A 17,022-nucleotide genomic window follows, 5' to 3' on the forward strand; every position below is an offset into this window, starting at 1 on the left:
TGCAGAGTAAAGTTCTCTTATAATGAGTTTAATATCTCTGTCAAATAATACGGTGTCTCGAAGAATGCAGGACGTGTCAGACGATGTTGAGAGCACAGTCATAAGTCACGTCAAAGGTTGTGAATTTTTTTTCTATCCAAGTCGACGAAAGTACCGACGTTTTGCGCAATATTCTGCGCTACTTGTAATTAAGTACTTGAAAGAGAATTCGAAGTAAATATTTTTATTTGTGACCCATTGAAGGGGGGGGGGGAGGGTACGACTGTTAAAGACTTATTTGAAGCAATTGATCATTATTTCGTTGAAAAAGGAGTTCAATGGTCAAAATGCATTGGGCTCACAACAGATGGAGGAAAATCCATGGAATGTTGCTACTCAGGCCGTCGTGCACGCGTGGCAGAAGTCGCTCCCAAAATGAAATGGACTCGCTGCTATATTCACAGACACATCCCTGCATCGAAACTGTCGCCTCCAAATTTGTGAAACGTTCTTGATGAAACGGTTCAGGTTGTCAACTTTGTCAAGGTGAATCCTACCAACTACAGATCGTTTAAATTGTCGCGTGAAGACATGGACATGTTCGAACTTCGGCACGAGGAAGCCCTTTTTTTTAGGAAGTGTTTGCAACACTTCACGATTTCTTGTCACAAGCCGAAAAAAATTTAACAGTCGGCCACTTGGAAGGATTAAAATCCTCATTTGAAAAATATTTTTCAGAGCCGGGAATGGGTGCTCGGTGGATACCTAATCCTTACAAAGAAGAGTATCTCGAACCGGTTTCATTGTTAATTCCAGAAAAAGGAGAAATTGCTAGAGCTCGCATCTAGATACCCCCTCTGAAGATCCTCTTCAATGATGGAATGGTGAAACTAATCAGTTTTTGAGCTTGCCGCGGTGACGAATACGTTGAACTTTCTAGAAAAGCCATAATGTTTTTGTTGCCGTTTGTTAGCACGGAGCTTGTTGAACGAGCGCTTTCTTCGTATACTTACATAAAAAATTAATATAGAAACAGATTGAATGCAGCTCTGGATTTGAGTTCATATTTATCCTCTTTTGAGCTTAATTTTTCAAAACTTTGTGATTCAATACAGTCGCAAACATCACATTAATTTCTTTCACAATCTTTGTGTTAATTTGTTTGCTTACTTGAAGAATAAAAAGCTAAATAATGAAAAAATAGACCATTTAATTTAATTCAGCATGTATATATTTTCTGAAGTTTTTCGAAAACTAAAAATTTTTCAGTTGAATATTTTCTTTTCCATATTAATTTTTACTAGCATTTACCAGAATGGGTTTTTTTATTTGATTGACTCCTTGTTAAGTTTTTCTTTTTTTTGTACTTTTATATGTTAACAATAAATTTGATTTGATTTGAAAAAAAAGGGGAAAAAAGAAAAAGATAAAAAATATTTATGATTTTCAAGAAATTCTGTTTAATTTTTCGATCCAGAAATTCTCTCCAATTTTTGATCTTTTTCTTATGAAAAAAAATTCATAATTCATATTCGATCTTTTTCTTATGTCTTGAGAACTACCAAACCCATATTACGGTAGTAGTATGGGCCCCCCTTGCGTGGCAAGAGTGCCCCCCCTCCCTCCCGGTTGTTGGTCGAGGGTTTTGTTCGCCGTTAGGGGGCGCTACAGGTGCCATAGGCCTCCTCCCCCCCCCCTTGTTGGTCAGGAGCTTTGTTCACCGTTCATGGCGGAGAAAACTCCCCCCCTTGTTGGTCAGGAGCTTTGTTCACCGTTCATGGCGGAGAAAACTCCCTCCCTATTGTTGGTCCAGGTTTTTTTTTACCTCGATGGTGGGGGGGGGGTTGTTCCACCCACTTTTTTTTCTCCTTGGGCTTTTATATATGTATATTTTTTTGTTATAGACTTTCAGTTATATACTGATAGAGATATGGCGGGAAAACTTTTCTCACTCTACCCTTTTCTTCTCCTAGTGGTTTTTATATTATTATTTTTGTTATGGACGTTGCTGCTTCGGCGCTTTTTTTTTTCTCCCACATTTCGTTCTTTCTCACGAACTGTTAAATAAAACCCTCTGTTGCGACTAGCACGACAATAAGAAAATGTTGTGAATACGATGACCACAAATGGCGCGTTTTGCTAAGTGTGGTTTTTTTTCTTATTATACAAATGTGGCGGGAGAATTCATCCTTCGTTGACCATACAAGAGTTCTCTCCGTCCCTTTTTGTCAAAATATTTATTGCGACGAAAAATCTTCTCAGGCATCACGTCCATTATGGCGCGTACGATAAATTTTATCATATACGACATTTCTTCCTATTATTATATTTACGGGGAGCATAAGATTTTATCCCGCATAAGAAAGCTCGCTCTTCTTAGAACATCGATAACTATTGATGAAAAAAGGGGAATGGTTCACAATAGCCGTTTCAGAGGGACGCGATCTTCCATATTTCTCCCCTTTTAGGTTATGTTGGATGACAAAAGAGCATTTCCATTCATGAATACGATACCATTACATTTCACGTCCAGACGGTGAAAATTATATTCTCTGTTATGTTCGGATATTTTTCAAAATTTCTTTCTCACCTATAACTACTTCGATTATGGCCGAGTACTGTATTTTTAACCCCAACAATAATCTTGACCACACCATTTCCGCTTTTATTGTAAGCGGTCCTTACATATTTCTACCTCACCTGTTCGAGAGTTTTGTTGCGCAGCGTTTTTTGTCCTGCCTTGTGTCCAGGTTTTCAATTCCAACTCATTGCTGTACGACCACCGGGTTGCTGCTCGGAAACGAATTCATGTATGAACATGAACCAACGACGTGTGAGGGCGATAGTTCGAGTTTTAAAAAACTTTAACGGATTTCCACCTATCGACCAATCATGAAGCTTGAAAGGGGCTCACCTTGCTTTCACTTGGTGAACCCGTGCACAGATACGCCAGAAAACACCACTGCATCAGCGAAACATTCTCATTCTTCTGAGAACGACGATAACAAGAACATGTCAGCTTTCAACGACGACGCTGTGTTTAGCAGTAACCCTCTGCCGGATAACATAGATTGGGATCTAGAAGAACAGGTAATTTCTTATTTTGTCTCTGTTAATCGCAATATACTGTATTTTATTTATTATCAATGTATTTTATCAATGTGTTTACGAATATCATTTTATTTACAGAATGCTATATTATTTGGATCTGACTTTGCGATAGATGAAGCGGACTTTATTATTGCTGAAAATCCGTTTTCACAGGAAATAAACTGGACACAGGTTGAGAAGGTGCCCACTTATTTTTAAAATAACATTTGATTATTAACAATTTCAATATTATTTATTATATGTTTCTTTTCCGATAGGATGCCATGGAACAGATAGGCGGAGAAGATTGTGATCCTGGCGAGGGAACGTCGAATTCCGTAAGCTTTATTTAATTTATGTTTCATTGATTTATCATTTTATTTTTTCAATTCTCAATATATATTTTTTCTTCAATAGACCTGACGCCCATACGTTCTGCAAGAAAAGTCACCGAAGAAAAATGCTCGTTTTAATGCCGAACAGATAACTTTCTCACCGGATACGTACGGAGGCTCTTCTGGACCCAACCACCCGATTGATATCTGCCATAGCTTTTCTGCGATCGTTGTTGAGGCAATTGATAGAAGAAACGACGAGAGGTCTACACCCAGAGGATCGGATTCGGTATGGATCATAGATTAATTTTGAATATAATGGATTTTTAATAATACATTTTTAATAATACATTTTTAATAATAGATTTTTAATAATAGATTTTTAATAATACATTTTTAATAATACATTTTTAATAATACATTTTTAATAATACATTTTTAATAATACATTTTTAATAATACATTTTTAATAATACATTTTTAATAATACATTTTTAATAATACATTTTGAGTAATAGATTTTTAATAATACATTTTGAATAATAGATTTAAATAATAGATTTGATTTTTTTTTTATTTTCAGTGTGGTCATGACCTCCGAAAATTTTGAAAAGCCCGTGAGTACAGCACTTGTTGAAGTGAGCTCGCTCACCATCGAATCACTGCTGGCAGTGATAATGAAGGTATTGCAGAGCAAGAATTCTATACCTCTCAACGACCCGTCTTTATGCTTCGAAGTCATTACCGTCAGGCTGCCACGAGCAGGGGGCCGTCGTAAACTAATCAACATCTCTACTGACCGGCTGTCAAAGAGGTCAATCAGAACCATTCCTGAGGATGGACTTTGCTGTGCCAGAGCCATAGTCGTCGGTAAAGCCATCTTGGATAATCATCCGAAACTCTCCCTGGTAAAAGAAGGACGCAGAAATTTGCAGAAAGAAATGGCCTTGGACCTGTATCGAATGGCTGTAGTACACGAGGGCCCCTGTGGTTTTGACGCTATCAATAAGTTTGCCACAGTTCTAGATGTACAGATATTTGTCAAGGCGTCGGAAGAGTTTTATCAGGTAATGACTGAATAGTTTATATTGACGGTTTTTTCACTTTATATTATCAAAATATTTTACACCTTACATTATCGATATTCCCTTACATGAACAAAATTCACTTATGTTTTTAAATTATGTTTTAGGTGGTGTTCAAGACACCTAAGAAGGACAAAAAAATATTTTTGTTGCTTCATAATGAACATTACGACCTGATCACTTCTCCCAAGGGGTTCCACGGCTCCAAATTTTATTGTTCGGACTGTGACAAAGCCTACAACCATATCCAGAAACATAAATGCAGTGTCAGCTGCAATACATGTTTCGAAGAATCATGTACTGTTGGGGTGTCTCAAACATGCAAGGACTGCCATAGACTATGTCGGTAGGATGACTGTTTTACAAGACACAAGAGTCTTGGAGGAAAAAACAACAGCTACTGTCAACAATTCTACGAGTGCCCGATATGCAAAAAATTTCTGGTGACCAAGGAACGACCCCGAGACAAACACGTCTGCGGTGAAAAATATTGCAGCAACTGTAAAAAATTTCACCGCGACGAGCATCATCTCTGCACCATCAAGAAGATAGCCCCGAAGATCCTTCGGAAAAACTCATCTTCTTTGATTTTGAATCTGACCAGTCGTCGGGCGAACACATCGTGAACTATGCCGTAGTGCAATACGCCGACGGTCAGGAGACTGTATTCAAGGGGTACAACACCATCAATGACTTCTGCACATGGTTATTTCGCAAAGAACATAAAGGATTTACAGCCATCGCACACAACATGAAAGGATATGATGGCCAGTTTCTGCTCAAGTAAGTTTATTTTTTATTATTATTACATTTGAAAAAAATCATTTTATGTTTCGCTAATTATTATTTGATTTTTTCAGAATGTTTTAGGTTACAATTTTCTTCACATGTATAAACAATTTCAAAATATTGAAAAAACATTTTTATGTTTCATTATTTATGGTTTTATCAAAATTATAAAAACATGGGTCTGTTAATAATTACGTTATTATTATTTTATTTATAGATACCTCCTAGAGCAAGGTATCAAACCTTCTGTTGTGCCGTGCGGCTCAAAGATCACGACTTTGAGTCTGGATACGCTCAAAATCCGCATCATCGATAGTTTGAACTTATTGCCCATGGCTCTTTCCAAACTACCGAAGAGGTTTGGGTTGGACGAATTGAAGAAAGGTTTCTTCCCCCACCTCTTCAATCGCCCAGAAAATCAAGATTATGACGGACCCCTTCCATCCAAGAATTTCTATAATGCAGAATCATTCTCCATTGATATGAAAGCAAAATTTGAAAACTGGTACGAGCAGAGGAAAGCTGAAAAATTCGTCTTCCAAAAAGAGATGTACGAATACTGCAAGTAAGTTGTTGGACTAAATGGATAAACCCATAACTTGATTTTTTGATGATTTCATACAGTAGAGTAATTATTTGCATTTTGTTTTTTCTCAGGTCAGACATTGATATACTTCGACGTTGCTGCTTGCAGTTTCGAAACGAATTTTTGGCACTCGCTGACGTCGACCCCTACCAATACCTGACCATTGCTTCTGCCTGTATGGCAACGTACCGGTCGAAATCCCTCGACGAAGGTTCTATTGGAATGGTGCACGTCAATGGATATGTCAACCAAACAAACAGCAGCCGGCTCTGCGCGGAATGGTTATCATATCTGGCCTTAAAGAACAACCAAAATATACAACATGCACGAAACGGGGTAGGCGAGAAACGTGTGCTTGACCTCAGTGTCGACCGGTTTTGTGAGGAAACAAACACCGTGTTTTTGTTTCGTGGTAAGTGTCATCGATTATTATTATTTTAAATTCGTTTTATTATTTTTGTGTGTGTGTGTGTGTCAATGATTAAATTTTTTATTTCTTTCCAGGATGTTATTGACACGGGTGTCCACAGTGCTTCGATAAAGGCATGGTGAACCCCAGCACTCAGACACGCATGTATGAACTCTATAAAAAAAACATCTGAGCAAGAACAAAAGTTTCGTCAGGCCGGATACAGGCTTGAAGTCATCTGGGAACACGACTTTAATGCTATGAAGAAAACGGATGCCAATTTGACAAACTTTTTGGCAGACTTTCACTATGTCGACCGTCTAGAACCCAGAGACGCTTTCTACGGTGGAAGGACCAATGCCACCAAGCTCTTTTATAAAGGCACTGCTAAATACATCGACTTCACGTCTCTATATCCGTGGGTCAATAAATATTGCAAGTGAGTAATCATTTAGTGTTTATGCGTACCAAGTTTTTCCCATGTTATTCTCGTATTTATTGTTTTTTAATATTGCAGATATCCGATCGGGCATCCAAAAATTATCACGGAAAATTTCGATGACCCGTCAGCATATTTTGGCGTGATGAAATGCAAGATTTTACCACCCCGAGGATTATATTTGCCCGTCCTCCCGTACCGATAAATAGAACGTCATTTAACAGTTAATATTTCATTTCATAAAAGTGTTTATCCATTTAAGATACTCGATTTTCTTCTCTAAATATCGATTTTTTTTCCAGATCTGGTGGAAAGCTAACCTTTCCGTTATGTCGAACATGTGTGGGAACAAAGGCTAAAGAATGTCACCATGATGACGAAGAGAGGAGTCTCACGGGGACTTGGGTTACTGCAGAGATTCAGAAGGCAATTGAGAAAGACTATGTTGTAAAGGAAATATACGAGGTAAATTTTTTTTCAGACTCGTGAAATAACACTAACGCTTTTTTTTTTACTTTAACATTTTTTAATCTATAAATAACTTTCAACTCATATGTTTTTCTAGGTTTATCACTTTGAGCAATCTCGGGAAGGTCTTTTTGCTCCTTATATAAACGCCTTCCTAAAAATCTAACAAGAATCCTCTGGTTGGCCATCAAATTGTGTGACGGATGAGGAGAAAAGCTCGTACATTAAGAAATACAAGCAAGTTGAAAACATACAGCTGGATCCTGAAAATATCCAAATTAACCCAGGTCGACGCTAAGTGGCCAAACTGTGTTTGAATAGGTAAGAGAGAGAAACAATTGAAAATTTTTTAAAACGTGCAAATCGTTGAAAATTATGCATCAAGTCCGTAACCAGAGTATTATTTTTTTTTAGTTTTTGGGGACGTTGGGGTATGAAAGAAAATAAAACGCAGTTGTCATACGTGACCAAGGCTTCAGAATTCTATAAGATGATGAATGATCCTGCAATAGAGGTACATATACTTTATAAAATTTTCTGAAATATTTAAATTATTTTCATCACAGTTTTTTATTTATATTTCATTTCATCATTTGCAGGTCGTAGACTTGTATTTACCGAATGATAACATTGCGGCTATCCAATGGCATCACAAGGCCTACTTTATTCCTCAAAGGGATCGTACGAATATATTCCTCGCTGCGTTCACAACAACATGGGCCCGTTTAAAGTTATATTCCGAGATGGAAAAGCTAGGAGATGCTTTGCTGTATTTCGACACCGATTCGTAAGTTTTTTTTCATTAAAAATAATCAAGTGTCAAATCGTTTCTTTTTTCAGAATCAAACATTTCTTAAATTTCAGAATCATATATGCCAGCAACGGGACCAACGACCCACCCTTAGGAGATTTTCTTGGAGAATTTACAGATGAGCTTGATGGTTGCGTGATTACAGAATACGTATCTGGTACGTTTGTCATTATTCTTATTAAAAACTATTATTTGTGAACATTTATTTTCGTTTGAATGACATTAACAGGGAAAAAACTTATGTGCCGATTAATCTCATTAATTTTTATAGGTGGAGCCAAGAACTACGCGTATAGGAGGTCTGATGGGAAAACATGTTGTAAGATACAGCATACATAAGGGGGTTCACGCTCAACTATCAGAATTCTCAGTCCCTCAACTACAATAGAATGAAAGCTCTGGTTCAGTCCGTGGACTTCACTGCAAAAGTCGTCATTAGAGACAATTACAAAATTACCAGGGAAGCGAAAAGAAGACGAATTCTTACTACAGTGGAAGAGAAGAAGTATGGCATCATCTATGATAAGCGAGTATTATTGCCTGATTTCTCGACGTTGCCATTCGGGTATTAAAATGCAATACTTTTTTAGTCATACAAATTTACGCAATATAAATTCACTCCCCGATATGCAATATAATCCCTTTATCCTTAATAAATTATTTTTGTTATTGATTTGTTTCTCTCGTTCTTGAGTATTCTTTTGTTCAGGTATTTAATGTCATGTCAACACAGATATCTATCATTCGCGATGGAAGAGCTGAAGCTGAAACATCCTTTTGGATGTATAGTGTCTGGACCGACTTCTTCGGGTAAAACTAGATTTGTTCATAGACTCATAGCTGAAGAAATGATACATCCGTTTCCTTCAGAAATAGTCTGGTTCTATGGAGTTTATCAACCATTTTATGATCAGATTTCAGGAGTTAAATTCGTTGAAGGATTACCATCGGATTACGAGTCTTATATTGGATCAAAATCTCTTTTTATTATTGACGACTTGATGACCGAACTTGGCAATGACAAACGCTTAACTAATTTGTTTATTCGTGGAAGTCACCACAGAAACCTTTCTGTGATATTCATAGTTCAAAATTTCTTTCATAAAGGCAGTCAGATGCGGGAAATATCTTTGAATGCGCATTACTTGGTATTGTTTAAAAATCCGAGAGATAGAAGCCAAGTTCAACATTTAGCTAGACAGATGTATCCTGGTAAACAAGCATTTTTTCAAGAGGTTTTTAATGATGCCTGTAAGCCAGCTTATGGATACCTAATGATAGACTTGAAACCGAATACAGATGAACAATTGCGACTGAGAACCGGTTTTTTCCATGATGATACTTATTACGCTTACCAGCCTAGATAGTTCATTCCGTGTCAAACAGTGGAAGCAGTCACACGTCATGGAGGGTGGTCTCGTTCTAGACTTTGAAGGGTTCCAATGTGAGAGAAACGGTTTTATAGTTAAAGAATTGGCCTACTTTTCGCTAGACGGCAGTAGTTACGGTACATATACATTTAAACCACCATGTGACAGGTCTGAACTGAGCAGTAAAGCAAAATCGTCAGCTGTTTGGGTGATATCAAATTTGCATCGCATTTCTTGGACTGGTGGGGATTTACCTTATGAAAAATGCTCAGAAATTCTTTCATTGTTGTCGGACTCGTATACTGGTATTTACTGCAAAGGTCTTGAAAAATGCAAATTCATTGAACGGATAACGGGAAAACCATGCCATGATCTCATTGCATGTCCTCACTCCCCATCTCTACGTAATCCAAAAGTCATCTGTTTTAAACACGGCAATTTTCCCCACTGCGCACTGGTCAAAGCCGTCAAATATGGTATTTATATTCGTGAAAGAGGTTTCGACTGTCAGTAACGTTCGAGATGTATACAGAAAAATTTAGAGACTCTTAAACAGCTAACCTGTTGTAGAGGCAGAAAACGCACTGCTCTGATAAAGAGAAGTAGCAACGGTGTCATAAAAGCTCTATGCGAAGTTTGTCTGAACGTGTTAAAAGGTAATGTTCCTATCACGAAAACTCAGAAAGCCAAACTCACTAGACACAAGAGGAGTCTGAGAACTTTGTCCAAGAAGAATCTACCGTTATATAAAAAACGACGTATTTTAGTCCAGAGAGGTAACGGCTTTCTCAGCCTGCTTTTACCAGCCGCAATATCCGTTATCTCTTCTCTCGTAAATGGAACACGCTAAAAAATACGTCATCGTTTCGGTAGATAGACACCTTAATGCTGTTGAACAACAATTAAGCAAGTTAGATGATGATATCAACAGTGTCCTCAAGAAGAAAGGGCTGAGAGATGATGAAAAAGCAAAACATTATCTACAGGTATTGCAAAAATACCTAGCAGTTGCAGAAAATAAAGTTGTTGAAATTTTAGGGGAAAAGAAGAAGATGCGAGACCCAGTATCGAGAACATGATCATTCGAAAAACCGCTCCGAAACAAAAGGAAAAAGCTAAAGAACTGGTTGATACCATGAAAGTGTATAATAGACAATTGTTCTGGAATGCGGATGGCGAGCTTATGCAAGATGGTGTTGTGGTCCCGGGATCGAATATCGTGGAACTCGTTAGACATAATTTACGACAAAAGGTTACTGGAAAATCACCTAGGGGAAACGAAGTATTTAAAAATTCTGTTGAACGTATATTGTCATCTGAATGGTTGAACTTGTAACTACAGTTTTTTATACAATAAAAGAAAAGTAAAACTTGAAAAATCTTGTGTTGTTTCGTTTATTAAAAAACTTCGGTTTTTTTTCTGGTATTTAATCACACGCGATATATTAACATCATTTGCTAATGAACAGTAGTAAGAAACGGGTGTGTTTTAGTGATAACGTAGCAACATTCATAGTTGGGTGCGAAGATAGAAGAGGATTTTGGGTTGAAGATGTAATAAGATTCAGGAAAAGAATATCAGATTTTGAAAAAATATGGATAAATACACAAATCCCTCCGAACCAGCCAGTTTCGGAGGAATCAATGCGTTTCACAAGAGTCTGAAAGAAAACGATATCAATGTGACTTTGAAAGACGTCAAAGAATTATTACAGGGTAATGAGGCATATACCTTGCACAAACCTTCGAGAAAAAATTTTAGGAGGAATCGAGTGATAGCGGGAGGTATAAACGAACAATTTCAAGCTGATTTGGTAGACATGCAGGCGTTCAAGAAGGAGAACAAAGGCGTCAAATACATACTTACATGCACTGATATTTTATCAAAATTCGGTTGGGCCATACCCTTGAAAGATAAGACCGGAAAAGAAGTAACCAAGGCGTTCAGAAAAATTTTCAAGGATCGTGTATGCAATTATTTACAGACGGATGCGGGTAAAGAGTTCAAAAATAAAACTCTGCAATCATATCTAAAATCCATGGGTGTCATACATTTTTCAACAGAGAGCGAGAAAAAAGCCTCTGTCGTCGAGAGATTTAACAGAACATTGAAACAGAAAATGTTCAAATATTTCACACACAGAAATACACATAGATATGTAGACGTGTTAAGCAAATTAATGCATAGCTATAACAACACATGGCATCGTAGTATCAAAACCAAACCCATCCTCGTAACTGATAAGAATCAATCGATTGTTTGGAATGAATTGTATAAGGACATCTTGAAACCCGTGAAAACAAAGTTCAAGTTTGACATTGGAGATACGGTTCGCATAAGCCGCGCCAAAATGATTTTCGAGAAAGCATCAGAGCATAATTGGACACGTGAAATTTTCACTATTAAAGAGAGACTCGAACGAGTCCCTCCAGTGTACAGGATAGCCGACTTTAACGGTGAAGTTATTCAAGGTACTTTTTACGAATCTGAGTTACCAAAAGTGAAACCGAGCGAATATTATCAAGTAGAAAATTTTTTAAAAAGACGTAAAATAAGAGGTAGAATGGAGTATTACGTTAAATTTAAAGGCTACGACAACCGTTTCAATGCGTGGGTGTCTCATCTCAAGCGCATATAAATGACGGTGATCACGTATTTATCAGTCATTCAACAAGATGTCGTTCTATGTAACACTTCCCAGCGACAGTTCAGTGTCATACTATCCTCAAAACACTACATCCCATTTTGTCACAAGACTATCGCTTCCCATAAGTTTGACTGGTGAATGGGAATGTGCCCTATCAGAAATTGTTTATTCCCATACGTGGTTTAATATAACGAAGAAAAATAATCGCTAAATAAAATAATAAATAATAGCTACAAGGAAGAAACGTACCAGTTGGATATTACGAGACAGTTCCAGATCTCTTGAGCAGTCTGAAGATACCTGCTTTAAGAAACAAAATATTGTTCAATTACGATGAAAGCACCCGGAAAGTGAAAATTACAATAAAAGGTGGTGCAAAACTTTTTAAAATCCGGTATTGCTGAGCTTCTGGGATTCGAACCCATGCTGGTCGAAGAAACGATTGAAAGTCTTTACGTTGCTGACACTAACGTGTTTTTTCCCGTTTTGTACGTCTATTCAGATATCATACAACCTCAGGTTGTTGGCGACGTCCAGGCTCCTCTACTAAGAGTCGTTCGCGTGCAAGGAAAAGATAACGATGTTATAAGTTCACATTATGGCAGGCCTCACTATCTTCCCATAGCCCGAAAAGATTTCCAGACTATAGAGATCGAAATTCGGGACAGTTCGGGAGATTATATACCTTTCAGTAGAGGAAAATCGATTCTTATTCTTCATTTCCGCACGCGACAGCTCTTATAAAAACACTGGTCTTATCGATCGATTGTCATTTACGGATTAGATACGAAAGATGAAGGTTCCTTACCATTGTTGCACTAAACAGTTTGAGGACTACTATGTCCAACAAGCCGGACAAGGCCTGCCGTATTATTCGGGCGTGGCGATTCAGAGAGGTTATGGTCTAGGGAGCATATTCGGAAGTCTTTTTAGAGTAGCCATGCCTTTCCTGAAAACAGGAGGTAAAACTGTAGGCAAACAGATTTTACGCTCTGGTGCTGATATTGTTGATGATGTAATGAAAGGTGAAAACGTCAAAATCGCTGCGAAGAGAAGAATGGGTGAAGCTGGTAAGATACTGACGGGTAAAGCAGTGGCCAAGACTCGGTCCATGTTCGGAGCGGGACATAAAAGGAAACGCAAGAAGATGAAACGCATCATTTTAGCCAAACGATCCAACGTGAACACACACGATATTTTTGATCCGTGATGGCTTTTCTCTTGAAGGATTCACCTCAAATCCGAACTCAATCTATTCGCTCTACCCGGGACGCAGACCACCATAGAAAGTGGAAAATGGATCACCTATTATCCGCTTTCAAACGCCTCCGATGGAGGCCCTCTGGAATTTAACATTGGCGGAAGCGGTGACGAGTATCTAGATCTCTCTCAAACATTAATTCACGTGAAAGCTAAGGTCGTGAAAGGAGATGGGACTTTTCTTAGTAAAGAGAGTAAAGTTGCACCTGTGAACCTGTTCTGGCAATCCCTGTTTTCCCAAGTTGATGTTTCTCTGAATGATCGTCTCATATCGTCTTCCAGTAACACATACCCCTACAGGGCTATGATAGAAAAACTTTTGAATCACGGTAACGAAAGTAAAACCTGTCAGCTGACTACAGAACTATTTTATAAAGACACTGCCGGAAGAATGGATGTTGTGGATACCACGTCAGCGACTCCCAACGAAGGTCTAAAACAACGCGCAGCGTTCATCGAAGAGAGTAAGACCGTCGACATGATAGGTTCGGTTCACGGAGACATATTCTGTCAACAGCGACTCTTACTGAATCTTGTTTCTCTAAGAATAAAGATGATTCGTAGCAAGCCGGAATTCTGTTTGCTATCACCAGACATAGGTGCAAACTTCAAAGTTATCCTACGTGACGCTTGTTTATACATAAGACATGTGAAAGTGTCACCTGGTGTGCTTGTAGGACATGCAAAGGCTCTAAGTCATACGTCAGCCAAGTATCCGATAGACAGAGTAATATGTAAAGTCTATTCGATACATCAGGGAAGCATGTCGTGGGTTCAAGACAGTGTCGTAGTTGGTCAATTACCCAAAAGAGTGGTGGTCGGACTAGTAGACAACGACGCTTTTTCGGTATCGTATAACAAATCACCATTCCATTTTAAACATTACGATCTTAACTTCATAGCAGCGTATACTGACGGACAACCTGTACCTTTTAAGCCTCTAGAACCCCAATATGATCAAGGTTTATGTGCCAGAGCGTACCACAGTTTGTTTTTAGGAACTGAAAAAGCATGTCAAGACAGAGGTATAGACATCTCTAGAAACGAATTCCCTTTGGGATATGCTATCTATGCCTTTGATCTGAGTGCCGATCTCTGCCAAGGCGATCATTTCAATTTGATCAGACATGGTAATCTACGACTAGAAACAAAGATTAAAGCTCCTCTTATCCAGCCAGTTTCAATCATTGTCTATCTAGAGTTCGATAACGTCATAGAGATAAACCAAGCACGAAACATCCTCTACGATTTCAGCAGCTAAAGATGTATTCGTCTCAAATAAAAACAATCTTAGAACGGGAAACGCCGTATTTCATAGGTGTGTTTCCATGTGACAAACTACCAGCGTATATAAAAACCTATCCATCGTCTTTGGTTGTGAACACGGATAAGCATACGGAGCCTGGTTCTCACTGGATGGCAATCAACATTCCTGACAAGAACACCTTGGAATTTTTAGATTCTTATGGACAGAAACCAGAGACTTATGGAAAAGAAATTGAATCGTTTACAAGAAGATATAAAAACATTTTATGGAACTCGACTCCTTTACAGTCGCCTACATCCAATGTTTGTGGACAATACGCCATGTTCTTTGTTGTACAGAGAAGTAGAAATGTAACTTTAGAAAACATTGTTGAGAAACTAAACAGAAAAGGAAATGATTTTGGTGTTTATCAATATGTAAAGAAAAATTTTGCTGTACGTTTAATATTCCAGAAATAAAGTATTTAGTCTAAAAAAAAAATTGTCTTGTTGGTTATTTAAAAAAACAATACGCAAATGAAACACGCCCAATTGAAAATAAGAAAACATTTATTAATATGATTGGTAAAAAAGGTTATACAATGAATATGATCGATACAAGGCTAATAAGGATTATACATGAGCGAATACGGTGTAAGGACAAATCGTCGTTCAGCCTCCTTAATCAAATCTTACAAGTAATCATTACAAGTAATCTCCGATCAACTATTTCCGAACGATCACTCAACACGGAGTTGAAAAATATGTTTAGCACAATGAGAAAAAAGTTTTAAAAAAAAATTCAAGTTGATTTTCAAGGCAGTCCCCTTTCCCCCCCACCACCAAAATTATATGAAAAGAAAGACTGTGCGAGTATGCTTTCTATTCCTGGGTATAAATGCTAGATAGGTGTTGAAGGCAGTGGAGAGGGGAAAAAATCTTTCAGATTAGAGGGGGACAACATAAGACATGCTGTCAACAGTAATACACAAGCTGTCCAATTACTAGAAAATATTTGTTTATGGGGCACTCCCTATTTCAAGGCATGGTTCAATACAAAAAATGTACCTTGCAAATAACAAATGAATAGAAATGTACAGGGCATAAATTTTTTGGGAGGGATGCGTCAATCTGCTTTTCACAAGAACGTCTTCAGCTATCGGACTGAACATAAAAATGCTCTGGAAAGAAGGCTTAATTTATTTTGGATGGTCCTGTTAGTGGTCGCTGTTAAGAGGTTTTACTATAACTTTCCATTATAGTTTGCAAATAAAGTTTTCTACTTTTTACGCGAAAAACAGAAATTGCCAAGATTTTGAAAATTATATATATATATATATATATATATATATATTATTATATATATATTTTTTTTTTTGCAATATAAAAGCTGTGTACTATGGTGCACAATGGCAAGTTGACTGTTCGCCGCATAATTGAATACACTGGTTAATCAAATATTATGGGCCAGAACTGTTGATAATTATTTAAGTGGGGCCGATCGTACTTAAAATTTGAAACCACTTAAACAAGGAAAAAAATAACTTGATATCTTACCAGTGGAGGGCGTTTAATAAGTGATCAGCGTCGCTTCTGCAAAGGTTGAGGGTGATATGGAAAATTGAATATAGTAGGAACAGCATTTTCTTTCAAATAGCGTTGAGAGGAAGAGTTATAGCTGTCAACTGCGAAATTCTCAGCACAAATAACAAATGTTTTAGCAGGATGTCAAGACCTTCCTTTCACAGCTTCCATCCATTGTTTAAGAACTTCTGGGTTTCGAAGAGGGAAACCTTTATTTAAAAAAAAAAAGTATATTCATTACCAGGCTTCAAGAAAGCAATAGAAGCGATCAATCATTGTTCGTAATAGTACCTTAACAATGATTGTTCGATAATTATAATACATTAATAATATAATTAGATATTATGAACATAATTGTAACACTTTGATGATTATGATACATTTATGATTTTGCATATTTCGCTTTTCATATTTAGCAAAAACTGATGATGTAAATAGTATTAATTCCATTTTACTACTCCTCATTCTCACATTATTTCCTCAAAATTATTTTTACCAGAAATAGAAAAGTTTAGGTCCTTTGTTTCTTTTATATTTACACGGGATAATTTCAGTTCTTTAAGGCATTATCAGTTTTTTTCGGACATAAATGCAATTTTTAATGAAGCATATTTCGTCAGTATTTCTGTAATAAAAATTATAACTCCAACAGTAATAAGCAATTTCTACACGATTTCAAAAAATATTTTTGAAGTTTAAAATTCATGTGATATTAATTTATTTTGAATTATGCTCATTAAACAGAAATTGAACGTGAAATGAAAACTACATGCGTTTAATTTTACAATTGTAGTATAAAAATGAATGCATCTTTTAACATAAAACCACGTACACTTATGAAACTGAAGTTTATTTCCATTTTCCTTCAATTTCATCATCGGTTGGAGCAATTATAGGCAGAACAGTATCACCATTTGTGTATGT

General features: G+C 37.2%; 4 protein-coding genes and 1 pseudogene across 5 annotated transcripts; all 5 read left to right on the forward strand.

Annotated features, from left to right (window-relative positions):
- The first annotated feature begins 1,922 nt into the window (after positions 1-1,922).
- LOC149080467 (uncharacterized) lies at positions 1,923-3,576 on the forward strand. Its single transcript, XM_089238658.1, has 4 exons — positions 1,923-3,069; positions 3,169-3,270; positions 3,348-3,407; positions 3,487-3,576. Exons 1-4 carry the CDS (start codon positions 2,872-2,874, stop codon positions 3,490-3,492), a joined length of 366 nt encoding a protein of 121 aa, XP_089094784.1. The 5' UTR covers positions 1,923-2,871; the 3' UTR covers positions 3,493-3,576.
- Positions 3,577-3,623: 47 nt separating this feature from the next.
- LOC149080468 (uncharacterized) lies at positions 3,624-4,839 on the forward strand. The gene is made up of 3 exons (XM_089238656.1): positions 3,624-3,693; positions 3,988-4,471; positions 4,597-4,839. The coding sequence occupies exons 2-3, from the start codon at positions 3,995-3,997 to the stop codon at positions 4,837-4,839; spliced, it is 720 nt and encodes a 239-aa protein (XP_089094782.1). The 5' UTR covers positions 3,624-3,693; positions 3,988-3,994.
- A 349-nt stretch (positions 4,840-5,188) lies between these two features.
- LOC149080469 (uncharacterized) lies at positions 5,189-6,461 on the forward strand. The gene is made up of 4 exons (XM_089238655.1): positions 5,189-5,272; positions 5,496-5,843; positions 5,936-6,276; positions 6,369-6,461. Exons 1-4 carry the CDS (start codon positions 5,241-5,243, stop codon positions 6,377-6,379), a joined length of 732 nt encoding a protein of 243 aa, XP_089094781.1. The 5' UTR covers positions 5,189-5,240; the 3' UTR covers positions 6,380-6,461.
- An 880-nt stretch (positions 6,462-7,341) lies between these two features.
- Positions 7,342-8,617, forward strand: LOC149080470 (uncharacterized; annotated as a pseudogene). Its single transcript, XR_016193508.1, has 5 exons — positions 7,342-7,501; positions 7,595-7,694; positions 7,780-7,967; positions 8,045-8,148; positions 8,263-8,617. The product of XR_016193508.1 is annotated as an uncharacterized LOC149080470 (transcript).
- Positions 8,618-12,802: 4,185 nt separating this feature from the next.
- LOC149080471 (uncharacterized protein F54H12.2-like) lies at positions 12,803-14,530 on the forward strand. The gene is made up of 2 exons (XM_089238754.1): positions 12,803-13,116; positions 13,237-14,530. The coding sequence occupies exons 1-2, from the start codon at positions 12,803-12,805 to the stop codon at positions 14,528-14,530; spliced, it is 1,608 nt and encodes a 535-aa protein (XP_089094880.1).
- Positions 14,531-17,022: the final 2,492 nt, after the last annotated feature.

Source organism: Pholcus phalangioides, unplaced genomic scaffold (assembly GCF_987345545.1).
Source record: "Pholcus phalangioides strain wild (caught in Gottingen) unplaced genomic scaffold, Ppha-v1.0 ptg000011l_1, whole genome shotgun sequence".
NCBI classification, from domain to species: domain Eukaryota; kingdom Metazoa; phylum Arthropoda; class Arachnida; order Araneae; family Pholcidae; genus Pholcus; species Pholcus phalangioides.

Excerpts from the sequence above, each read along its gene's own strand:
- LOC149080471 (XM_089238754.1), top strand. The coding sequence starts at position 12,803 with ATGAAGGTTCCTTACCATTGTTGCACTAAACAGTTTGAGGACTACTAT. Across the intron at positions 13,117-13,236 it reads AAAGCAGTGGCCAAGACTCG|GATTCACCTCAAATCCGAAC; the intron begins GTCCATGTTCGG and ends TTTCTCTTGAAG.
- LOC149080467 (XM_089238658.1), top strand. The coding sequence starts at position 2,872 with ATGAAGCTTGAAAGGGGCTCACCTTGCTTTCACTTGGTGAACCCGTGC. Across the intron at positions 3,070-3,168 it reads ATTGGGATCTAGAAGAACAG|AATGCTATATTATTTGGATC; the intron begins GTAATTTCTTAT and ends TTTTATTTACAG. Across the intron at positions 3,271-3,347 it reads ACTGGACACAGGTTGAGAAG|GATGCCATGGAACAGATAGG; the intron begins GTGCCCACTTAT and ends CTTTTCCGATAG.
- LOC149080468 (XM_089238656.1), top strand. The coding sequence starts at position 3,995 with ATGACCTCCGAAAATTTTGAAAAGCCCGTGAGTACAGCACTTGTTGAA. Across the intron at positions 4,472-4,596 it reads CGTCGGAAGAGTTTTATCAG|GTGGTGTTCAAGACACCTAA; the intron begins GTAATGACTGAA and ends ATTATGTTTTAG.
- LOC149080469 (XM_089238655.1), top strand. The coding sequence starts at position 5,241 with ATGAAAGGATATGATGGCCAGTTTCTGCTCAA. Across the intron at positions 5,273-5,495 it reads GATGGCCAGTTTCTGCTCAA|ATACCTCCTAGAGCAAGGTA; the intron begins GTAAGTTTATTT and ends TTTTATTTATAG. Across the intron at positions 5,844-5,935 it reads GAGATGTACGAATACTGCAA|GTCAGACATTGATATACTTC; the intron begins GTAAGTTGTTGG and ends GTTTTTTCTCAG.